This window comes from Mixophyes fleayi, chromosome 4 (assembly GCF_038048845.1).
Source record: "Mixophyes fleayi isolate aMixFle1 chromosome 4, aMixFle1.hap1, whole genome shotgun sequence".
Lineage (NCBI taxonomy): Eukaryota > Metazoa > Chordata > Amphibia > Anura > Limnodynastidae > Mixophyes > Mixophyes fleayi.
The window spans coordinates 4,802,815-4,820,333 of record NC_134405.1 but is presented as its reverse complement, the minus strand read 5'-3'; the positions used below and the strand labels follow the sequence as shown (position 1 = coordinate 4,820,333).

At 53.2% G+C, this 17,519-nt stretch overlaps 1 protein-coding gene across 1 annotated transcript; it reads left to right on the top strand.

Annotated features, from left to right (window-relative positions):
* The first annotated feature begins 1,909 nt into the window (after window positions 1–1,909).
* On the top strand, window positions 1,910–16,539 carry SRRT (serrate, RNA effector molecule). Its single transcript, XM_075206178.1, has 20 exons — window positions 1,910–2,000; window positions 9,923–10,066; window positions 10,367–10,495; window positions 10,588–10,734; window positions 10,834–11,022; window positions 12,212–12,381; window positions 12,527–12,693; window positions 12,776–12,880; window positions 12,977–13,094; window positions 13,561–13,706; window positions 14,053–14,114; window positions 14,197–14,275; window positions 14,418–14,594; window positions 14,682–14,855; window positions 15,069–15,222; window positions 15,309–15,502; window positions 15,673–15,835; window positions 15,952–16,041; window positions 16,119–16,215; window positions 16,306–16,539. Exons 2-20 carry the CDS (start codon window positions 9,948–9,950, stop codon window positions 16,379–16,381), a joined length of 2,556 nt encoding a protein of 851 aa, XP_075062279.1. The 5' UTR covers window positions 1,910–2,000; window positions 9,923–9,947; the 3' UTR covers window positions 16,382–16,539.
* The last annotated feature ends 980 nt before the right edge of the window (window positions 16,540–17,519 follow it).

Here is a 17,519-nt window from a genome sequence, read left to right as displayed (position 1 = left end):
TCAGTGATTCTCTCGTTAACAGAGGTGAGATTGTTGACGAGGACAAGGCTGGAGATCACTCTGTCATGCTGACTGAATTAGAATAAGACTGGAAGCTTTAAAATGAGAGTGGTGCTTGAAATCATTGTTCTTCCTCATTTAACCATGGTTATCTGCAAGGAGACACATGCAGTCATCATTGCTTTGCACAAAAAGGGCTTCACAGGCAAAGATATTGCTGCTAGTAAGATTGCACCTAAATCAACCATTTATCGGATCATCAAGAACTTCAAGGAGAGAGAGGTTCAATAGTTGTGAAAAAGGCTTAAGGGCGCCCAAGAAAGTCCAGCAAGCCCCAGGACTGACTCCTAAAGTTGATTCATCTGCTGGATTGGGGCACCACCAGTGCAGAGCTTGCTCAGGAATGGCAGCAGGCAGGTGTGAGTGCATCTGCACGCACAGTGAGGGGAAGAATTTTGGAGGACGGCCTGGTGTCAAGAAGGGCAGAAAAGAAACCACTTATCTCCAGGAAAGACATCAGGGACAGACTGATATTCTGCAAAAGGTACAGGGATTGGACTGCTGAGGACTGGGGTAAAGTCATTTTCTCTGATGAATCCACTTTCAGATTGTTTGGGGCATCTGGAAAAACGCTTGTCCGGAGAAGGAAAGGTGAGCGCTACCATCAGCCCTGTGTCATGCCAACAGTAAAGCATCCTGAGATCAGTCATGTGTGGAGTTGCTTCTCAGACATGGAAGTGGACTCACTCACAATTTTTCCTAAGAACACAGCCATGAATAAAGAATGATACCGAATCGTCCTCCACGAGCAACTTCTACCAACCATCCAAGAACAGTTTGGTGATGAACAATGCCTTTTCCAGCATGATGGAGCACCTTGCCATAAGGCAAAAGTGATAACTAAGTGGCTCGGGGATCAAAACATCGAAATTTTGGGTCCATGGCCAGGAAACTCCTCAGAACTTAATCCCATTGAGAACTTGTGGTCAGTCCTCAAGAGGCGGGTGGACGAAAAAAACCCCCACAAATTCTGACAAACTCCAAGCATTGATTAGATAAGAATGGGCGGCCATCAGTCAATATGTGGCCCAGAAGCTGATTGACAGCTGCCAGGGTGCACTGCAGAGGTCTTCAAAAAGAAGGGCCAACACTGCAAATATGGACTCTGTGCATAAACTTAATGCTCGCTGTTCCTGATGTACCCACAGAACAATGAGCAGAGGTGTCTCACTGTAATAGCAGACAATATGTGCATCTGAACATTGAGGTAATGATGGGGTGCACCACGTCCCCCAGGGAACATACCCAGCGCCTTGGAAGCCATATGGTATATAAAGGGCCCCGTCAATGGGGCTACAACATCCAGCTGTCCAGGAAATGGGACAAATGCCCCTAACCATGGGAGCCCCCCCAAATCAGGACTGTCCCGCTGTAGGGAGGTATGACAGGTATGATCATACCAGAGGGCGGCCATGATGAATAAACTCTGCATTTATCCACATCACTATTTATATAAGAGTCTGCCTCTGAATCCTTCACTTATTTACATTACAGCATACTGGATTAAATGAATCCATATGATAACCCCACCTCCCTTCACACACTGTACATCTCTGCACAGTCCCCGCAGTGTCCTCCTCAGGTGACGCCTCCGCCGCCATCTTTGTGTCTGGCTCCACCAGGGCCCGTGGGAGCCCGGACTCGCTCCAACGACTATTTCTCCCCGGGAATCACAGTAACCGAGCAGCTCTATGGCTTATCTGCCCGTATTTCTGTCATACCCTGTGTATAATCCGGACGAACCTCCCCTCCCTCCCCGTTGCCCTTACATAAGATGGCGGCTAGGCCTTCCCGCCGCCCCTCTCGGCTGAGACACCGCCCGCAGTGACGTGTATCCGGCGAGGACAGGAAGTGACGTGTTATTCATCTTCCCGCTTCCATCTTTGTTGCCATTGAGAGAGACGGTTCCAGCGAGGGCAGAAACACCGGGAGGAGACCAGGTAACATGTATGTATGTATGTATGTATGTATGTATGTATGTGTGTATGTATGTATGTGTGTGTGTGTGACCCCCCACCCTGTGGGTGAGGCTGTGGTGACTGAGGGATGGGGTTGGTGGGGATATGTATGTGTGTGACCCCCACCCTGTGGGTGAGGCTGTGGAGACCGGTGACTGAGGGATGGGGTTGGTGGGGATATGTATGTATGTGTGTGACCCCCCACCCTGTGGGTGAGGCTGTGGAGACCGGTGACTGAGGGATGGGGTTGGTGGGGATATGTATATATGTGTGTGACCCCCACCCTGTGGGTGAGGCTGTGGAGACCGGTGACTGAGGGATGGGGTTGGTGGGGATATGTATGTATGTGTGTGACCCCCCACCCTGTGGGTGAGGCTGTGGAGACCGGTGACTGAGGGATGGGGTTGGTGGGGATATGTATGTATGTGTGTGACCCCCCACCCTGTGGGTGAGGCTGTGGAGACCGGTGACTGAGGGATGGGGTTGGTGGGGATATGTATGTATGTGTGTGACCCCCCACCCTGTGGGTGAGGCTGTGGAGACCGATGACTGAGGGATGGGGTTGGTGGGGATATGTATATATGTGTGTGACCCCCACCCTGTGGGTGAGGCTGTGGAGACCGATGACTGAGGGATGGGGTTGGTGGGGATATGTATATATGTATGTGTGTGACCCCCACCCTGTGGGTGAGGCTGTGGAGACCGATGACTGAGGGATGGGGTTGGTGGGGATATGTATGTATGTGTGTGACCCCCCACCCTGTGGGTGAGGCTGTGGAGACCGGTGACTGAGGGATGGGGTTGGTGGGGATATGTATGTGTGTGTGTGACCCCCACCCTGTGGGTGAGGCTGTGGAGACCGATGACTGAGGGATGGGGTTGGTGGGGATATGTATGTGTGTGTGTGACCCCCACCCTGTGGGTGAGGCTGTGGAGACCGGTGACTGAGGGATGGGGTTGGTGGGGATATGTATGTATGTGTGTGACCCCCACCCTGTGGGTGAGGCTGTGGAGACCGGTGACTGAGGGATGGGGTTGGTGGGGATATGTATGTATGTGTGTGACCCCCCACCCTGTGGGTGAGGCTGTGGTGACTGAGGGATGGGGTTGGTGGGGATATGTATGTGTGTGTGTGACCCCCACCCTGTGGGTGAGGCTGTGGAGATCGATGACTGAGGGATGGGGTTGGTGGGGATATGTATGTATGTGTGTGACCCCACCCTGTGGGTGAGGCTGTGGAGACCGATGACTGAGGGATGGGGTTGGTGGGGATATGTATGTATGTGTGTGACCCCCACCCTGTGGGTGAGGCTGTGGAGACCGGTGACTGAGGGATGGGGTTGGTGGGGATATGTATGTATGTGTGTGACCCCCACCCTGTGGGTGAGGCTGTGGAGACCGATGACTGAGGGATGGGGTTGGTGGGGATATGTATGTATGTGTGTGACCCCCACCCTGTGGGTGAGGCTGTGGAGACCGATGACTGAGGGATGGGGTTGGTGGGGATATGTATGTATGTGTGTGACCCCCACCCTGTGGGTGAGGCTGTGGAGACCGGTGACTGAGGGATGGGGTTGGTGGGGATATGTATATATGTGTGTGACCCCCACCCTGTGGGTGAGGCTGTGGAGACCGGTGACTGAGGGATGGGGTTGGTGGGGATATGTATATATGTGTGTGACCCCCACCCTGTGGGTGAGGCTGTGGAGACTGAGGGATGGGGTTGGTGGGGATATGTATATATGTGTGTGACCCCCACCCTGTGGGTGAGGCTGTGGAGACTGAGGGATGGGGTTGGTGGGGATATGTATATATGTGTGTGACCCCCACCCTGTGGGTGAGGCTGTGGAGACCGGTGACTGAGGGATGGGGTTGGTGGGGATGTGTGTGTGTGTGACCCCCACCCTGTGGGTGAGGCTGTGGAGACCGATGACTGAGGGATGGGGTTGGTGGGGATATGTATATATGTGTGTGACCCCCACCCTGTGGGTGAGGCTGTGGAGACCGGTGACTGAGGGATGGGGTTGGTGGGGATGTGTGTGTGTGTGACCCCCACCCTGTGGGTGAGGCTGTGGAGACCGATGACTGAGGGATGGGGTTGGTGGGGATATGTATATATGTGTGTGACCCCCACCCTGTGGGTGAGGCTGTGGAGACCGGTGACTGAGGGATGGGGTTGGTGGGGATGTGTGTGTGTGTGACCCCCACCCTGTGGGCGAGGCTGTGGAGACTGAGGGATGGGGTTGGTGGGGATATGTATGTATGTATGTATGTGTGTGACCCCCCACCCTGTGGGTGAGGCTGTGGAGACCGGTGACTGAGGGATGGGGTTGGTGGGGATATGTATGTATGTGTGTGACCCCCCACCCTGTGGGTGAGGCTGTGGAGATCGGTGACTGAGGGATGGGGTTGGTGGGGATATGTATGTATGTGTGTGACCCCCACCCTGTGGGTGAGGCTGTGGAGACCGGTGACTGAGAGATGGGGTTGGTGGGGATATGTATGTGTGTGACCCCCACCCTGTGGGTGAGGCTGTGGAGACCGGTGACTGAGGGATGGGGTTGGTGGGGATATGTATGTATGTATGTGTGTGACCCCCACCCTGTGGGTGAGGCTGTGGAGACTGAGGGATGGGGTTGGTGGGGATATGTATGTATGTGTGTGACCCCCACCCTGTGGGTGAGGCTGTGGTGACTGAGGGATGGGGTTGGTGGGGATATGTATGTATGTGTGTGACCCCCACCCTGTGGGTGAGGCTGTGGTGACTGAGGAATGGGGTTGGTGGGGATATGTATGTATGTGTGTGACCCCCACCCTGTGGGTGAGGCTGTGGAGACCGGTGACTGAGGGATGGGGTTGGTGGGGATATGTATGTGTGTGTGTGACCCCCACCCTGTGGGTGAGGCTGTGGTGACTGAGGGATGGGGTTGGTGGGGATATGTATGTGTGTGACCCCCACCCTGTGAGTGAGGCTGTGGTGACTGAGGGATGGGGTTGGTGGGGATATGTATGTATGTGTGTGACCCCCCACCCTGTGGGTGAGGCTGTGGAGACCGGTGACTGAGGGATGGGGTTGGTGGGGATATGTATGTATGTGTGTGACCCCCACCCTGTGGGTGAGGCTGTGGTGACTGAGGGATGGGGTTGGTGGGGATATGTGTGTGTGTGTGTGACCCCCACCCTGTGGGTGAGGCTGTGGAGACCGGTGACTGAGGGATGGGGTTGGTGGGGATATGTATGTATGTGTGTGTGTGACCCCCACCCTGTGGGTGAGGCTGTGGAGACCGATGACTGAGGGATGGGGTTGGTGGGGATATGTATATATGTGTGTGACCCCCCACCCTGTGGGTGAGGCTGTGGTGACTGAGGGATGGGGTTGGTGGGGATATGTATGTATGTGTGTGACCCCCACCCTGTGGGTGAGGCTGTGGAGACCGGTGACTGAGGGATGGGGTTGGTGGGGATATGTATGTATGTATGTGTGTGACCCCCCACCCTGTGGGTGAGGCTGTGGAGATCGGTGACTGAGGGATGGGGTTGGTGGGGATATGTATGTGTGTGACCCCCACCCTGTGGGTGAGGCTGTGGAGACCGGTGACTGAGGGATGGGGTTGGTGGGGATATGTATGTATGTGTGTGACCCCCACCCTGTGGGTGAGGCTGTGGAGACCGGTGACTGAGGGATGGGGTTGGTGGGGATATGTATGTATGTGTGTGACCCCCACCCTGTGGGTGAGGCTGTGGAGACCGGTGACTGAGGGATGGGGTTGGTGGGGATGTGTGTGTGTGTGACCCCCACCCTGTGGGTGAGGCTGTGGAGACCGATGACTGAGGGATGGGGTTGGTGGGGATATGTATGTATGTATGTGTGTGACCCCCACCCTGTGGGTGAGGCTGTGGTGACTGAGGGATGGGGTTGGTGGGGATATGTATGTGTGTGTGTGACCCCCACCCTGTGGGTGAGGCTGTGGAGATCGATGACTGAGGGATGGGGTTGGTGGGGGTATGTATGTGTGTGACCCCACCCTGTGGGTGAGGCTGTGGAGACCGATGACTGAGGGATGGGGTTGGTGGGGATATGTATGTATGTGTGTGACCCCCACCCTGTGGGTGAGGCTGTGGAGACCGGTGACTGAGGGATGGGGTTGGTGGGGATATGTATGTATGTGTGTGACCCCCACCCTGTGGGTGAGGCTGTGGAGACCGATGACTGAGGGATGGGGTTGGTGGGGATATGTATGTGTGTGACCCCCACCCTGTGGGTGAGGCTGTGGAGACCGGTGACTGAGGGATGGGGTTGGTGGGGATATGTATATATGTGTGTGACCCCCACCCTGTGGGTGAGGCTGTGGAGACCGGTGACTGAGGGATGGGGTTGGTGGGGATATGTATATATGTGTGTGACCCCCACCCTGTGGGTGAGGCTGTGGAGACTGAGGGATGGGGTTGGTGGGGATATGTATATATGTGTGTGACCCCCACCCTGTGGGTGAGGCTGTGGAGACTGAGGGATGGGGTTGGTGGGGATATGTATATATGTGTGTGACCCCCACCCTGTGGGTGAGGCTGTGGAGACCGGTGACTGAGGGATGGGGTTGGTGGGGATGTGTGTGTGTGTGACCCCCACCCTGTGGGTGAGGCTGTGGAGACCGATGACTGAGGGATGGGGTTGGTGGGGATATGTATATATGTGTGTGACCCCCACCCTGTGGGTGAGGCTGTGGAGACCGGTGACTGAGGGATGGGGTTGGTGGGGATGTGTGTGTGTGTGACCCCCACCCTGTGGGTGAGGCTGTGGAGACCGATGACTGAGGGATGGGGTTGGTGGGGATATGTATATATGTGTGTGACCCCCACCCTGTGGGTGAGGCTGTGGAGACCGGTGACTGAGGGATGGGGTTGGTGGGGATGTGTGTGTGTGTGACCCCCACCCTGTGGGCGAGGCTGTGGAGACTGAGGGATGGGGATGGTGGGGATATGTATGTATGTATGTGTGTGACCCCCCACCCTGTGGGTGAGGCTGTGGAGACCGGTGACTGAGGGATGGGGTTGGTGGGGATATGTATGTATGTATGTATGTGTGTGACCCCCACCCTGTGGGTGAGGCTGTGGAGATCGGTGACTGAGGGATGGGGTTGGTGGGGATATGTATGTATGTGTGTGACCCCCACCCTGTGGGTGAGGCTGTGGAGACCGGTGACTGAGAGATGGGGTTGGTGGGGATATGTATGTGTGTGACCCCCACCCTGTGGGTGAGGCTGTGGAGACTGAGGGATGGGGTTGGTGGGGATATGTATGTATGTGTGTGACCCCCACCCTGTGGGTGAGGCTGTGGTGACTGAGGGATGGGGTTGGTGGGGATATGTATGTATGTGTGTGACCCCCACCCTGTGGGTGAGGCTGTGGTGACTGAGGAATGGGGTTGGTGGGGATATGTATGTATGTGTGTGACCCCCACCCTGTGGGTGAGGCTGTGGAGACCGGTGACTGAGGGATGGGGTTGGTGGGGATATGTATGTGTGTGTGTGACCCCCACCCTGTGGGTGAGGCTGTGGTGACTGAGGGATGGGGTTGGTGGGGATATGTATGTGTGTGACCCCCACCCTGTGGGTGAGGCTGTGGAGACCGGTGACTGAGGGATGGGGTTGGTGGGGATATGTATATATGTGTGTGACCCCCACCCTGTGGGTGAGGCTGTGGAGACCGGTGACTGAGGGATGGGGTTGGTGGGGATATGTATGTATGTGTGTGACCCCCACCCTGTGGGTGAGGCTGTGGAGACCGATGACTGAGGGATGGGGTTGGTGGGGATATGTATATATGTATGTGTGTGACCCCCCCACCCTGTGGGTGAGGCTGTGGAGACCGGTGACTGAGGGATGGGGTTGGTGGGGATATGTATGTGTGTGACCCCCACCCTGTGGGTGAGGCTGTGGAGACCGGTGACTGAGGGATGGGGTTGGTGGGGATATGTATGTATGTGTGTGACCCCCACCCTGTGGGTGAGGCTGTGGAGACCGAGGACTGAGGGGTGGGGTTGGTGGGGATATGTATGTGTGTGACCCCCCACCCTGTGGGTGAGGCTGTGGAGACCGATGACTGAGGGATGGGGTTGGTGGGGATATGTATGTATGTGTGTGACCCCCACCCTGTGGGTGAGGCTGTGGAGACCGGTGACTGAGGGATGGGGTTGGTGGGGATATGTATGTATGTGTGTGACCCCCACCCTGTGGGTGAGGCTGTGGAGACCGGTGACTGAGGGATGGGGTTGGTGGGGATATGTATGTGTATGTGTGACCCCCACCCTGTGGGTGAGGCTGTGGTGACTGAGGGATGGGGTTGGTGGGGATATGTATGTATGTGTGTGACCCCCACCCTGTGGGTGAGGCTGTGGAGACCGGTGACTGAGGGATGGGGTTGGTGGGGATATGTATGTATGTATGTGTGTGACCCCCACCCTGTGGGTGAGGCTGTGGTGACTGAGGGATGGGGTTGGTGGGGATATGTATGTATGTGTGTGACCCCCACCCTGTGGGTGAGGCTGTGGAGACCGGTGACTGAGGGATGGGGTTGGTGGGGATATGTATGTATGTATGTGTGTGACCCCCCACCCTGTGGGTGAGGCTGTGGAGATCGGTGACTGAGGGATGGGGTTGGTGGGGATATGTATGTGTGTGACCCCCACCCTGTGGGTGAGGCTGTGGAGACCGGTGACTGAGGGATGGGGTTGGTGGGGATATGTATGTATGTGTGTGACCCCCACCCTGTGGGTGAGGCTGTGGAGACCGGTGACTGAGGGGTGGGGTTGGTGGGGATATGTATGTGTGTGACCCCCACCCTGTGGGTGAGGCTGTGGAGACCGGTGACTGAGGGATGGGGTTGGTGGGGATATGTATGTGTGTGACCCCCACCCTGTGGGTGAGGCTGTGGAGACCGGTGACTGAGGGATGGGGTTGGTGGGGATATGTATGTATGTGTGTGACCCCCACCCTGTGGGTGAGGCTGTGGAGACCGGTGACTGAGGGATGGGGTTGGTGGGGATATGTATGTATGTGTGTGACCCCCACCCTGTGGGTGAGGCTGTGGAGACCGGTGACTGAGGGATGGGGTTGGTGGGGATATGTATGTGTGTGTGTGACCCCCACCCTGTGGGTGAGGCTGTGGAGACCGATGACTGAGGGATGGGGTTGGTGGGGATATGTATGTATGTGTGTGACCCCCACCCTGTGGGTGAGGCTGTGGAGACCGGTGACTGAGGGATGGGGTTGGTGGGGATATGTATGTATGTGTGTGACCCCCACCCTGTGGGTGAGGCTGTGGAGACCGGTGACTGAGGGATGGGGTTGGTGGGGATATGTATGTATGTGTGTGACCCCCACCCTGTGGGTGAGGCTGTGGAGACCGGTGACTGAGGGATGGGGTTGGTGGGGATATGTATGTATGTGTGTGACCCCCACCCTGTGGGTGAGGCTGTGGAGACCGGTGACTGAGGGATGGGGTTGGTGGGGATATGTATGTATGTGTGTGACCCCCACCCTGTGGGTGAGGCTGTGGAGACCGGTGACTGAGGGATGGGGTTGGTGGGGATATGTATGTGTGTGACCCCCACCCTGTGGGTGAGGCTGTGGTGACTGAGGGATGGGGTTGGTGGGGATATGTATGTATGTGTGTGACCCCCCACCCTGTGGGTGAGGCTGTGGTGACTGAGGGATGGGGTTGGTGGGGATATGTATGTATGTGTGTGACCCCCACCCTGTGGGTGAGGCTGTGGAGACCGGTGACTGAGGGATGGGGTCGGTGTATCGCTGGGGAGGGGGCTCCCAGTGTGAGGCTGGTGCTCCTCGGTGTACAATACAGTGGTGTCTTATATCCCCGATGGTCTCTAACCCTCTTTCTCCTCCCAGCGCCGTTCTGCAGAACTCACACAAAATGGCTGACAGCGACGACGAGTACGACCGAAGGCAGAGAGATAAGTTCCGGAGAGAGCGGAGCGACTGCGACAGGTCTAGGGAGCGAGAGGAGAGGAGGCGAGATGACTGGAATGATAGGTGAGGAGAACGTCTACAATGCGGCTGTGCTCTCTCTGTGTATTAGCGCTCCTTGGTGTGTTTCTAGCCTCCTGTGGTTCCTGTCTGTAGGGTGACTAGGTGCAAGGGATCCCAGGGATCCTATCTTATTACCCTGTAGGCTCTCACGCCCCTTATGTTTCTGCAGTGACCCCATGGAGAGAGTTCTTGCTAAATCTCTCCACAGTTAATCAGTTTGTATGTTGTAGTCACTGCGTCACCGACGAGCGAAGAGTACATGGAATATCTGCATTATCGCTGACACTCTAATCTTTCTTTCAGGGATTGGGATAGAGGACGGGAGAGGCGGAGCAGGGGAGAGTACAGAGACTATGACAGAAGCAGGAGAGAGAGATTCTCTCCACCCCGACATGAACTCAGCCCACCCCAGAAACGCATGAGGAGAGATTGGTAGGCTGGATACTGAGAAGAGGGCGATAAGTCTGTAATCCCCCACCCCAGTGAGTGTTTTCTTTATTGACGCTGGTTGTGTTTTGTGTCAGGGATGATCACAGCTCGGACCCTTACCATAGCGGATACGACATGCCATACTCCAGCTCTTCCGGTGGTCCAACGTATGGTCCTCCGCAGCCCTGGGCTCATCCAGAGATGCATGTAATGCCACACCACGGGATCCCCATACAGGCAAGGTAAGTATTTGAGAGTCTGAGTAATTTGTTCCGCAAGTCACTATAGTTGGGAGCGGACTTTTCATTGTACGGAACATCTTGTGTTGCTTCTCTCCTAAGGTTGGGGAACCTTCACGAAGTGGACATGGGGACTCCGACCCCCGTGATGAAAACCTTCAAAGAGTTTCTGCTGTCTCTGGAGGACTCTGTGGATGAGACGGAGGCCGTACGACGCTACAACGAGTACAAGATGGAGTTCCGGCGTCAGCAGATGCAAGACTTCTTCCTGGCACACAAAGATGAGGAGTGGTACGAAGACCCTCTTATCTTCAATGCGAAGATCTCCCCAATCCTCCGTTTCTCCATGTCTCCCCAACTTTCCTTTTCTGTTCCTTAAGTGTCCTCTTGATGCCTCCTCTCCTCTCACCGCCTTCTCTTATTGCCCCCGGTCCCTCTGCTTGTTGTCTGTATAATTGCTATTATTTGCATGTATTTTATTTGATATGTAACTTCTCCCTGTAACCTAAAATGCAATTTTCTCCTTCTCTGAAGACGTTCAAGATGCAGAAATCCTCCTCCTGGCGACCGTTTTTTTTTTTTTTTTGCCGTTTTTTTTTTCTTATTCGAGTTTTTTTTCCGGAATTAGACAGTCAGGTTTTTTTGTTTTCATTAGTGTTTAAATGTCATAGGGATTAGCCAGTCAGGCCGCAATGTAAAACAAAACTCCCCAAATAAAAAAACAAACAAAAAAACCTCATAGAATTCCAGAGGATATTGGTGAAAATATAAATGTTTTGTTACGAAACTGCTGCCCGGTGCGGACCAGGTAACACTTGGGTTGGCTGTGGGTTCTCGTGTTTTATGAAATAAGCCTCTGTTGTTTGGTGGGAGGTTGTTGGGTTGGGGGTTATAGTGTTGGTGGGTGAGGAAGACCTGGGTGAGCTGCAGATGAATGTGGAGATGAGAGGGGCACATCTGAGTACAACCCCCATATACAAGGGGGGTGGGGGCAGTAAAGCCACAATATAACATTAATATACTTGGCTGTTTTTTCCTCAGCTGTATAATACGCTTAATGAGATGAGCTCCTGTGTACGTAGTAGTGCTGAGCAGGCAGTGACAGCCTGACAATCTTGCTCTTTGTGATTGAGTCATACGTCAGTGATGTTGTAGTGTTTCAGATTACTGTAGCCTCCCATGGGGTGGGGCTTCAGCTGCAGGGGTAATAGAATATAATTTCAGTTTTGGGGTTTAATGAGACTAGGGGCTGTGGGTGGTAATGGTTAATGCTGATGGGTACTCTGGAGGTCTGGCTGGGTATGAGATGAACAGGTTGTATACAGGGCTATGTCAGTGTTGGGGGTTTATAGCTGTTGATTTGATGCCAATGTATTTTCATTGTAACCTAAAACACCTCCCTGTCTCCTTTCCTCCCATCGCCTCCTCTCTCCCACCCCCCCTCCCCCATTTCTTCCTATACATCGCCACTTCTCCCCAGGTTCCGATCCAAGTATCACCCAGACGAAGTGGGCCGCCACAGGCAGGAGTCCCAGGCTGCTCTACGGAATCGACTCAATGCTTTCCTCTTCTTAACGGACAGCGGATGGTTAAATGAAATCCAGCTGGACATGGAGAAGGCCCCTTCCATCATCAAAGTGTTGGACGCAGGTAACGCAATCCTACGTTCTCCTTAAACCACCATGTCTGCTGTGGCTACCTTGTGGTTTTGGGTCTCCTGTGCCCAGATGGTAGTCACCTTCCTTATGTCTGGCCCCAAAGCCCCTCTGCTAACCAATACCCTTTTCTCTCGCAGCCGTAATAAAGATGGAAGGAGGGACAGACATTGACCTGAAGATACTCGATGAGGAGGAAGAGCAGGCGAAACGTGAGGCTGCAAAGAAAGAGGCCGCGAAGAAGGAGGAAGCTCGGACCTCCGAGGGTCAGAGTAAGCCGGCTGAGGAGAAGGAAGTGTCCGCTAAGGTGAGCGGTTGGTGCGGAGCGGATCTTGCATGGATAGGGGACGGGTGGTGTTAGATATTGACCATACAGACTTATTTTCTAGACTGATAATACAGAAAAGGTCGAAGAGGAGGAAAAGCCTCCAAAACCGGAAGTGGAAGAAGAGAGGAAAGTAGAAAAGGAGGAACCAGAACGCGAAACCAGAAAGGTACAAAGATGGGATTTTCCCCTTGGATTAAGAGACAGATCTCGGTAATAGTGTGTATTAAGACTCACAGAATTCATTGTTGTTTTTATTTCTCAGTCCAGTAAGAGAAAAAGAAAGAGGAGTGGAGACAGCGACGATGGCAGCGATTCCGAATCTGGCACCGCTTCCGAGCCAGCCAGTCCCAAACCTGAGAACCAAGGACAGAACGGACAAGGTGGGTGTAGCTGCCTCCTGTAGAGGGGGTGTGTCTAACCCCCCTACCCTGAAGGCACAGTGGCTCAGTGGTTAGCACTTCTGCCTCACAGCACTGGGTTCATGAGTTCAGTTCCCGACCATGGCCTTATCTGTGTGGAGTTTGTATGTTCTCCCTGTGTTTGTGTGGGTTTCCTCTGGGTGCTCCGGTTTCCTCCCACATTTCAAAATCATATTAGTGGCTTTATTGGCTGCTATCAAGCTGACTGTAGTCTGTGTGTGTTTACACGTATGTTAGGGAATTTAGACTGTAAGCTCTTTTGGGGCAGAGTCTGATGTGAGCGAGTTCTCTGTTACAGCGCTGCGGAATTAGTGGCGCTATATAAATATCTGGCGATAGTGTCACTAATGTTATCACAGTGCGGGAGCCGGAAGTCTTGCGCTGTTGTGTTGCGATGCTTTTTGGTGACACTTGCTTGTCTCTGCAGAGGGTTCACCGAAGAAGGACGAAGAGGTGGAGAAACAAAAAGAGAAACCGAAGGACGACGCCGTGAAGCCTCGTCCGTTACACAAAACGTGCTCTCTCTTCATAACGAGTGTGCCCCCCAACATCTCAAAGGATGAGATCACAGCGGTGAGACACCGGCTTTTGCGCCTACATCCCTCCTCCGTGACCTTTATATTTTGGTAGTTTCTATCAAACTTCCTAAATGACGACCTGGGAGGTTTATAGTTCCTGCTACCCCCCAAACCTCCACAGCTTCCAGTTTGTATAAGCCGACCTTGACCGTTGCAGGATAATGTACAGATGACATATCCAACACATTGATAGCAGCGTAATAAGTGGGATACATACATCCATTTATGTTCGTGTATAAGGAATGTCTATCGTCCAGCTCACACTGTTCACATTGGCTGTTATCCTCTCACAGTAGCTCCATCTTCCAACTTGACACCACTTTCTCTCGCTCTCTTTCTAGCTGTGTAAGCGGTACCCAGGATTCCTCAGGGTGGCGCTGTCTGATCCGCAGCCTGATAGGAGGTGAGATAACAGACATCACTTATAGAGCAATGCTGCTCTTTCTGCGTTGTGTAAATAACTGGTCTCATTCTGCGTTTCACAGGTTTCTACGTAAAGGTTACGTGACCTTTGACCGAGGAGTGAACATTAAAGAGATTTGCTGGAATCTACAGAATATCCGGGTACAGACTGCTCCCCTCCACTGTCGTTCTTACCCCCTCATGCATGTTACGCCTAGATTTCTGTCTTTCATAATCCCCAGTGACTCTAAACCTGTGACCTTTCTGTCTTTCATACCGCTCCCTTTTGTCTCCCACTTTTCAGCTCCGTGAATGTGAGTTGAGCCCAGTGGTGAACAGAGAGCTGTCGTGGCGCATCCGACACGTGACCGGAATAACGCAGCACCGGCCGATCCTCCGCAATGACATCAAGCTGTCGGCTCGGCTCATCCATGCTCTGGACGAGAGGGGGCAGCTTTGGAAGGAGTCTCGGGATGGTCAGGTAACGGAGGAGGGTTTTGTGTACTTCTGGCATTGGGCAGCTCCGCCTCAGGTCAATAGCAATGTCCATCGCTCGCTCTCTCTGTAGGAGGTGGCCGCGCAGAACCCCATTTTGAAAAACATCACAGATTACCTCATCGATGAGGTCAGTGCGGAGGAAGAGGACCTGCTCTTAGGGGCTGGGAGGACTGCTGGAATGGAGCCCCCGAAAGAGGGGAACCCAGCCGAGATCAGTCTGGAAAGAGATGACAAGCTCATAAAGGTAAAAGGTTTACATACAACACAGCTTGAAGTATAGACCTCTCCACTTTATATAGGCCTGGACAATGTTCCCTGGCTACAATGTGAAACCATTCTGAATAGATATTGGCCAGTTTTGTTGTAGGGTTTGTGTAGCGACGTAGATGCTGATTTGCAGTGTTTACATGTCACTGTGTAGGGAGAACAGATTATAACTACTCTGTTTGCAATGCAGGTCTTGGACAAGCTCCTCCTATATCTGCGCATTGTGCACTCGGTCGACTATTACGTTACCTGCGACTACCCGAGCGAAGATGAGATGCCGACTCGCTGTGGAATTATGCACGTACGAGGACCAATCCCACCCAACCGCGTGTCGCACAGAGAAGGTGCGCTTGTTTAGTATCGCTGCCTGACGTACCCACCATCTTCCCACGGTGCACCATAGTAGTTGAACCCTTTCTTCTCCTCGCAGTTGCCGATTGGCAGAAGACCATCGAGGAGAAGCTGGCCCCTCTCTTTGCCGTCCGGGAGACCCTGTCTGAGGAGGAAGCGGTGAAGGTCGGGAAGAAGGACCCAGAGCAGGAAGTGGAGAAGTTTGTTACGGCCAATACCCAGGAACTGGGCAAGGAGAAGTGGCTGTGTCCGCTGAGCGGCAAGAAATTTAAGGTCTGTGCAAGGACATTACGAGTGGGAGGGGGCGCCAATCGCTGTGATTCTTAATAAGTACCTAAACCTCCTCCTGTAGAGTCTGAGGCCTGTGGTATCTAAAGGGACTTGTCATTGGAGGAGTCTCCTGGGTCTCTGCACCACAGCACTAATTACTAATTCTGCTTTAGGGTCCAGAGTTTGTCCGTAAGCACATATTCAACAAACACGCGGAGAAGATCGAGGAGGTGAAGAAGGAGGTCGTGTTCTTCAACAACTTCTTGATGGACAGTAAACGTCCAGCACTTCCTGAGGTGAAACCCATCCAGCCCCCGGGAGCAGCCGCAGCCCAAGGTCAGCTGTCTTCTGTCACCCAGCAAGGGGCGGGGAGCGTAGCTCCCATCTGTATGTTCCAGTGTTACCCTGCAATGGGAGGAGCAAACTGAAGTCACTTTTTTTTTTTTTTCCAGGTTTGGCCCCTGGGCTGCTTTATGCTCACCAGGGACCCCAAGCTCTCTTGCAGTACGGCCAGCCGCGCCCCTCTGTCCTGGGCTATGGGGGTATGTATGGGCAGGTTGGGGGTGATACTGGTGGTCCTTTGTTTGTATTATGAATTAATATTGTCGCCTCTCTCCAGGAGCCCCTCAGTTCGCTCCCAATCCTTATGGTGCCGGAAGAGGGTACGATGCCTTTAGGGGCCAAGGGGGAGGTTATCCAGGGAAACCCCGCAACAGGTGAGTTAGATATCTTATATTATGGATGCCCTAATATCCCCTCACTATCTGCTGAAGGCTCCTCTTCACTGTCCTCCTCCCCCAACACAGGATGATCCGAGGAGACCCTCGCTCCATTATCGAATACAGAGACCTGGATGCACCGGAGGATGTGGACTTCTTTTAATGCTTTGGTTTATTGTATCTGCCACACACCCCCAGTCATTGCACTTGTTCTCTCCCACCCCCTCCACCCCTCTGGTCGTTATTTTTTTTTATTTAGTTACATTTTTCAGGACATAATTGAATGTGATATTGTTTTGTTCAATAAACAGATTCCCTGGACACCGGCTGAGCGCTGTTCTGTGTGATAATGGGGGAAGGGATCGGGGGGTTGGCTGGGATGATGTGGTCCCTGGAGCATGCAGTCAGTATTTTGTACGCTGCGTCACCAGTGTGGGGTCACTATTAGTGCCCACTGATATAACCGTGGACACCCTCCATACTCTGCTGGAGGGGTGTACAATCCAGGACTTATTTCCTTTTGACGCCTGTGCACAGTCAGTTGTACTTTAAAAACTAAAGCCGTGAAACGGTTGGGACAGGGGGTGGGGTGGTAAATATCTGGAGTTTGTCTAATTGAGTAAAAGTAACTGTAAAATTGTGACTCCCTCCCATCTATCACCACTGTCCATCCTACCTGGCTTGTTTACAATAAGACTCTGCTACCGAAAGGAATCTAGAAAATGATAAAGTGCAAGAAATGCGATGAAATGTTCTTATTTGTTACACTCTGCTGACTGATACGTGTCCAGATATGTTAGGTTAATATTCCTTTGGATTACACAGGACCGTGGTGTCCATCGTTCTGGTCTCCATCCATCCTCTCACCGTCCTATGCTGAGCACACAATGCTGTAGTATCTGTATCACGGAAATCGCAAAAAGTACCTACCTATAGGTTAACCTGTCCTGATTTTATTAAATGCAGTTCGTCCCGTTGACATTGGTCTTCCTTTTCCAAATACCCTTAAAGGTCTTAATCTGGATCAGGAGGTCTACCTGGCACCATACGGGGAAAGTTCCACAACAAATGCCAAAATTTCAAGGCAGCCTCACACTGGACTCTCCACTGCCCCAAAAAATAAATGGTACTCTGGGTTTCTGTCTTATGGGGCATGGCACAAATACATCAATAATTCTAGGTGCTGAGCACAGCCCAACATGCCTATGCGATTCCCTCATGCCCCAAAAATTTGACTCCTCGATAGTCTCTGAAAAACTTTCTATCAATATCTCCACAACCTCTTTCTAAAGAAAGTCCTT

What these genes read in the sequence shown, in the direction of transcription:
- SRRT (XM_075206178.1), top strand. Translation starts at nt 9,948, where the DNA reads ATGGCTGACAGCGACGACGAGTACGACCGAAGGCAGAGAGATAAGTTC. An exon ending in CATCAAAGTGTTGGACGCAG is followed by an intron (nt 12,382 to 12,526) that starts GTAACGCAATCC and finishes TTTCTCTCGCAG; the next exon opens with CCGTAATAAAGATGGAAGGA. An exon ending in GATCCGCAGCCTGATAGGAG is followed by an intron (nt 14,115 to 14,196) that starts GTGAGATAACAG and finishes TGCGTTTCACAG; the next exon opens with GTTTCTACGTAAAGGTTACG.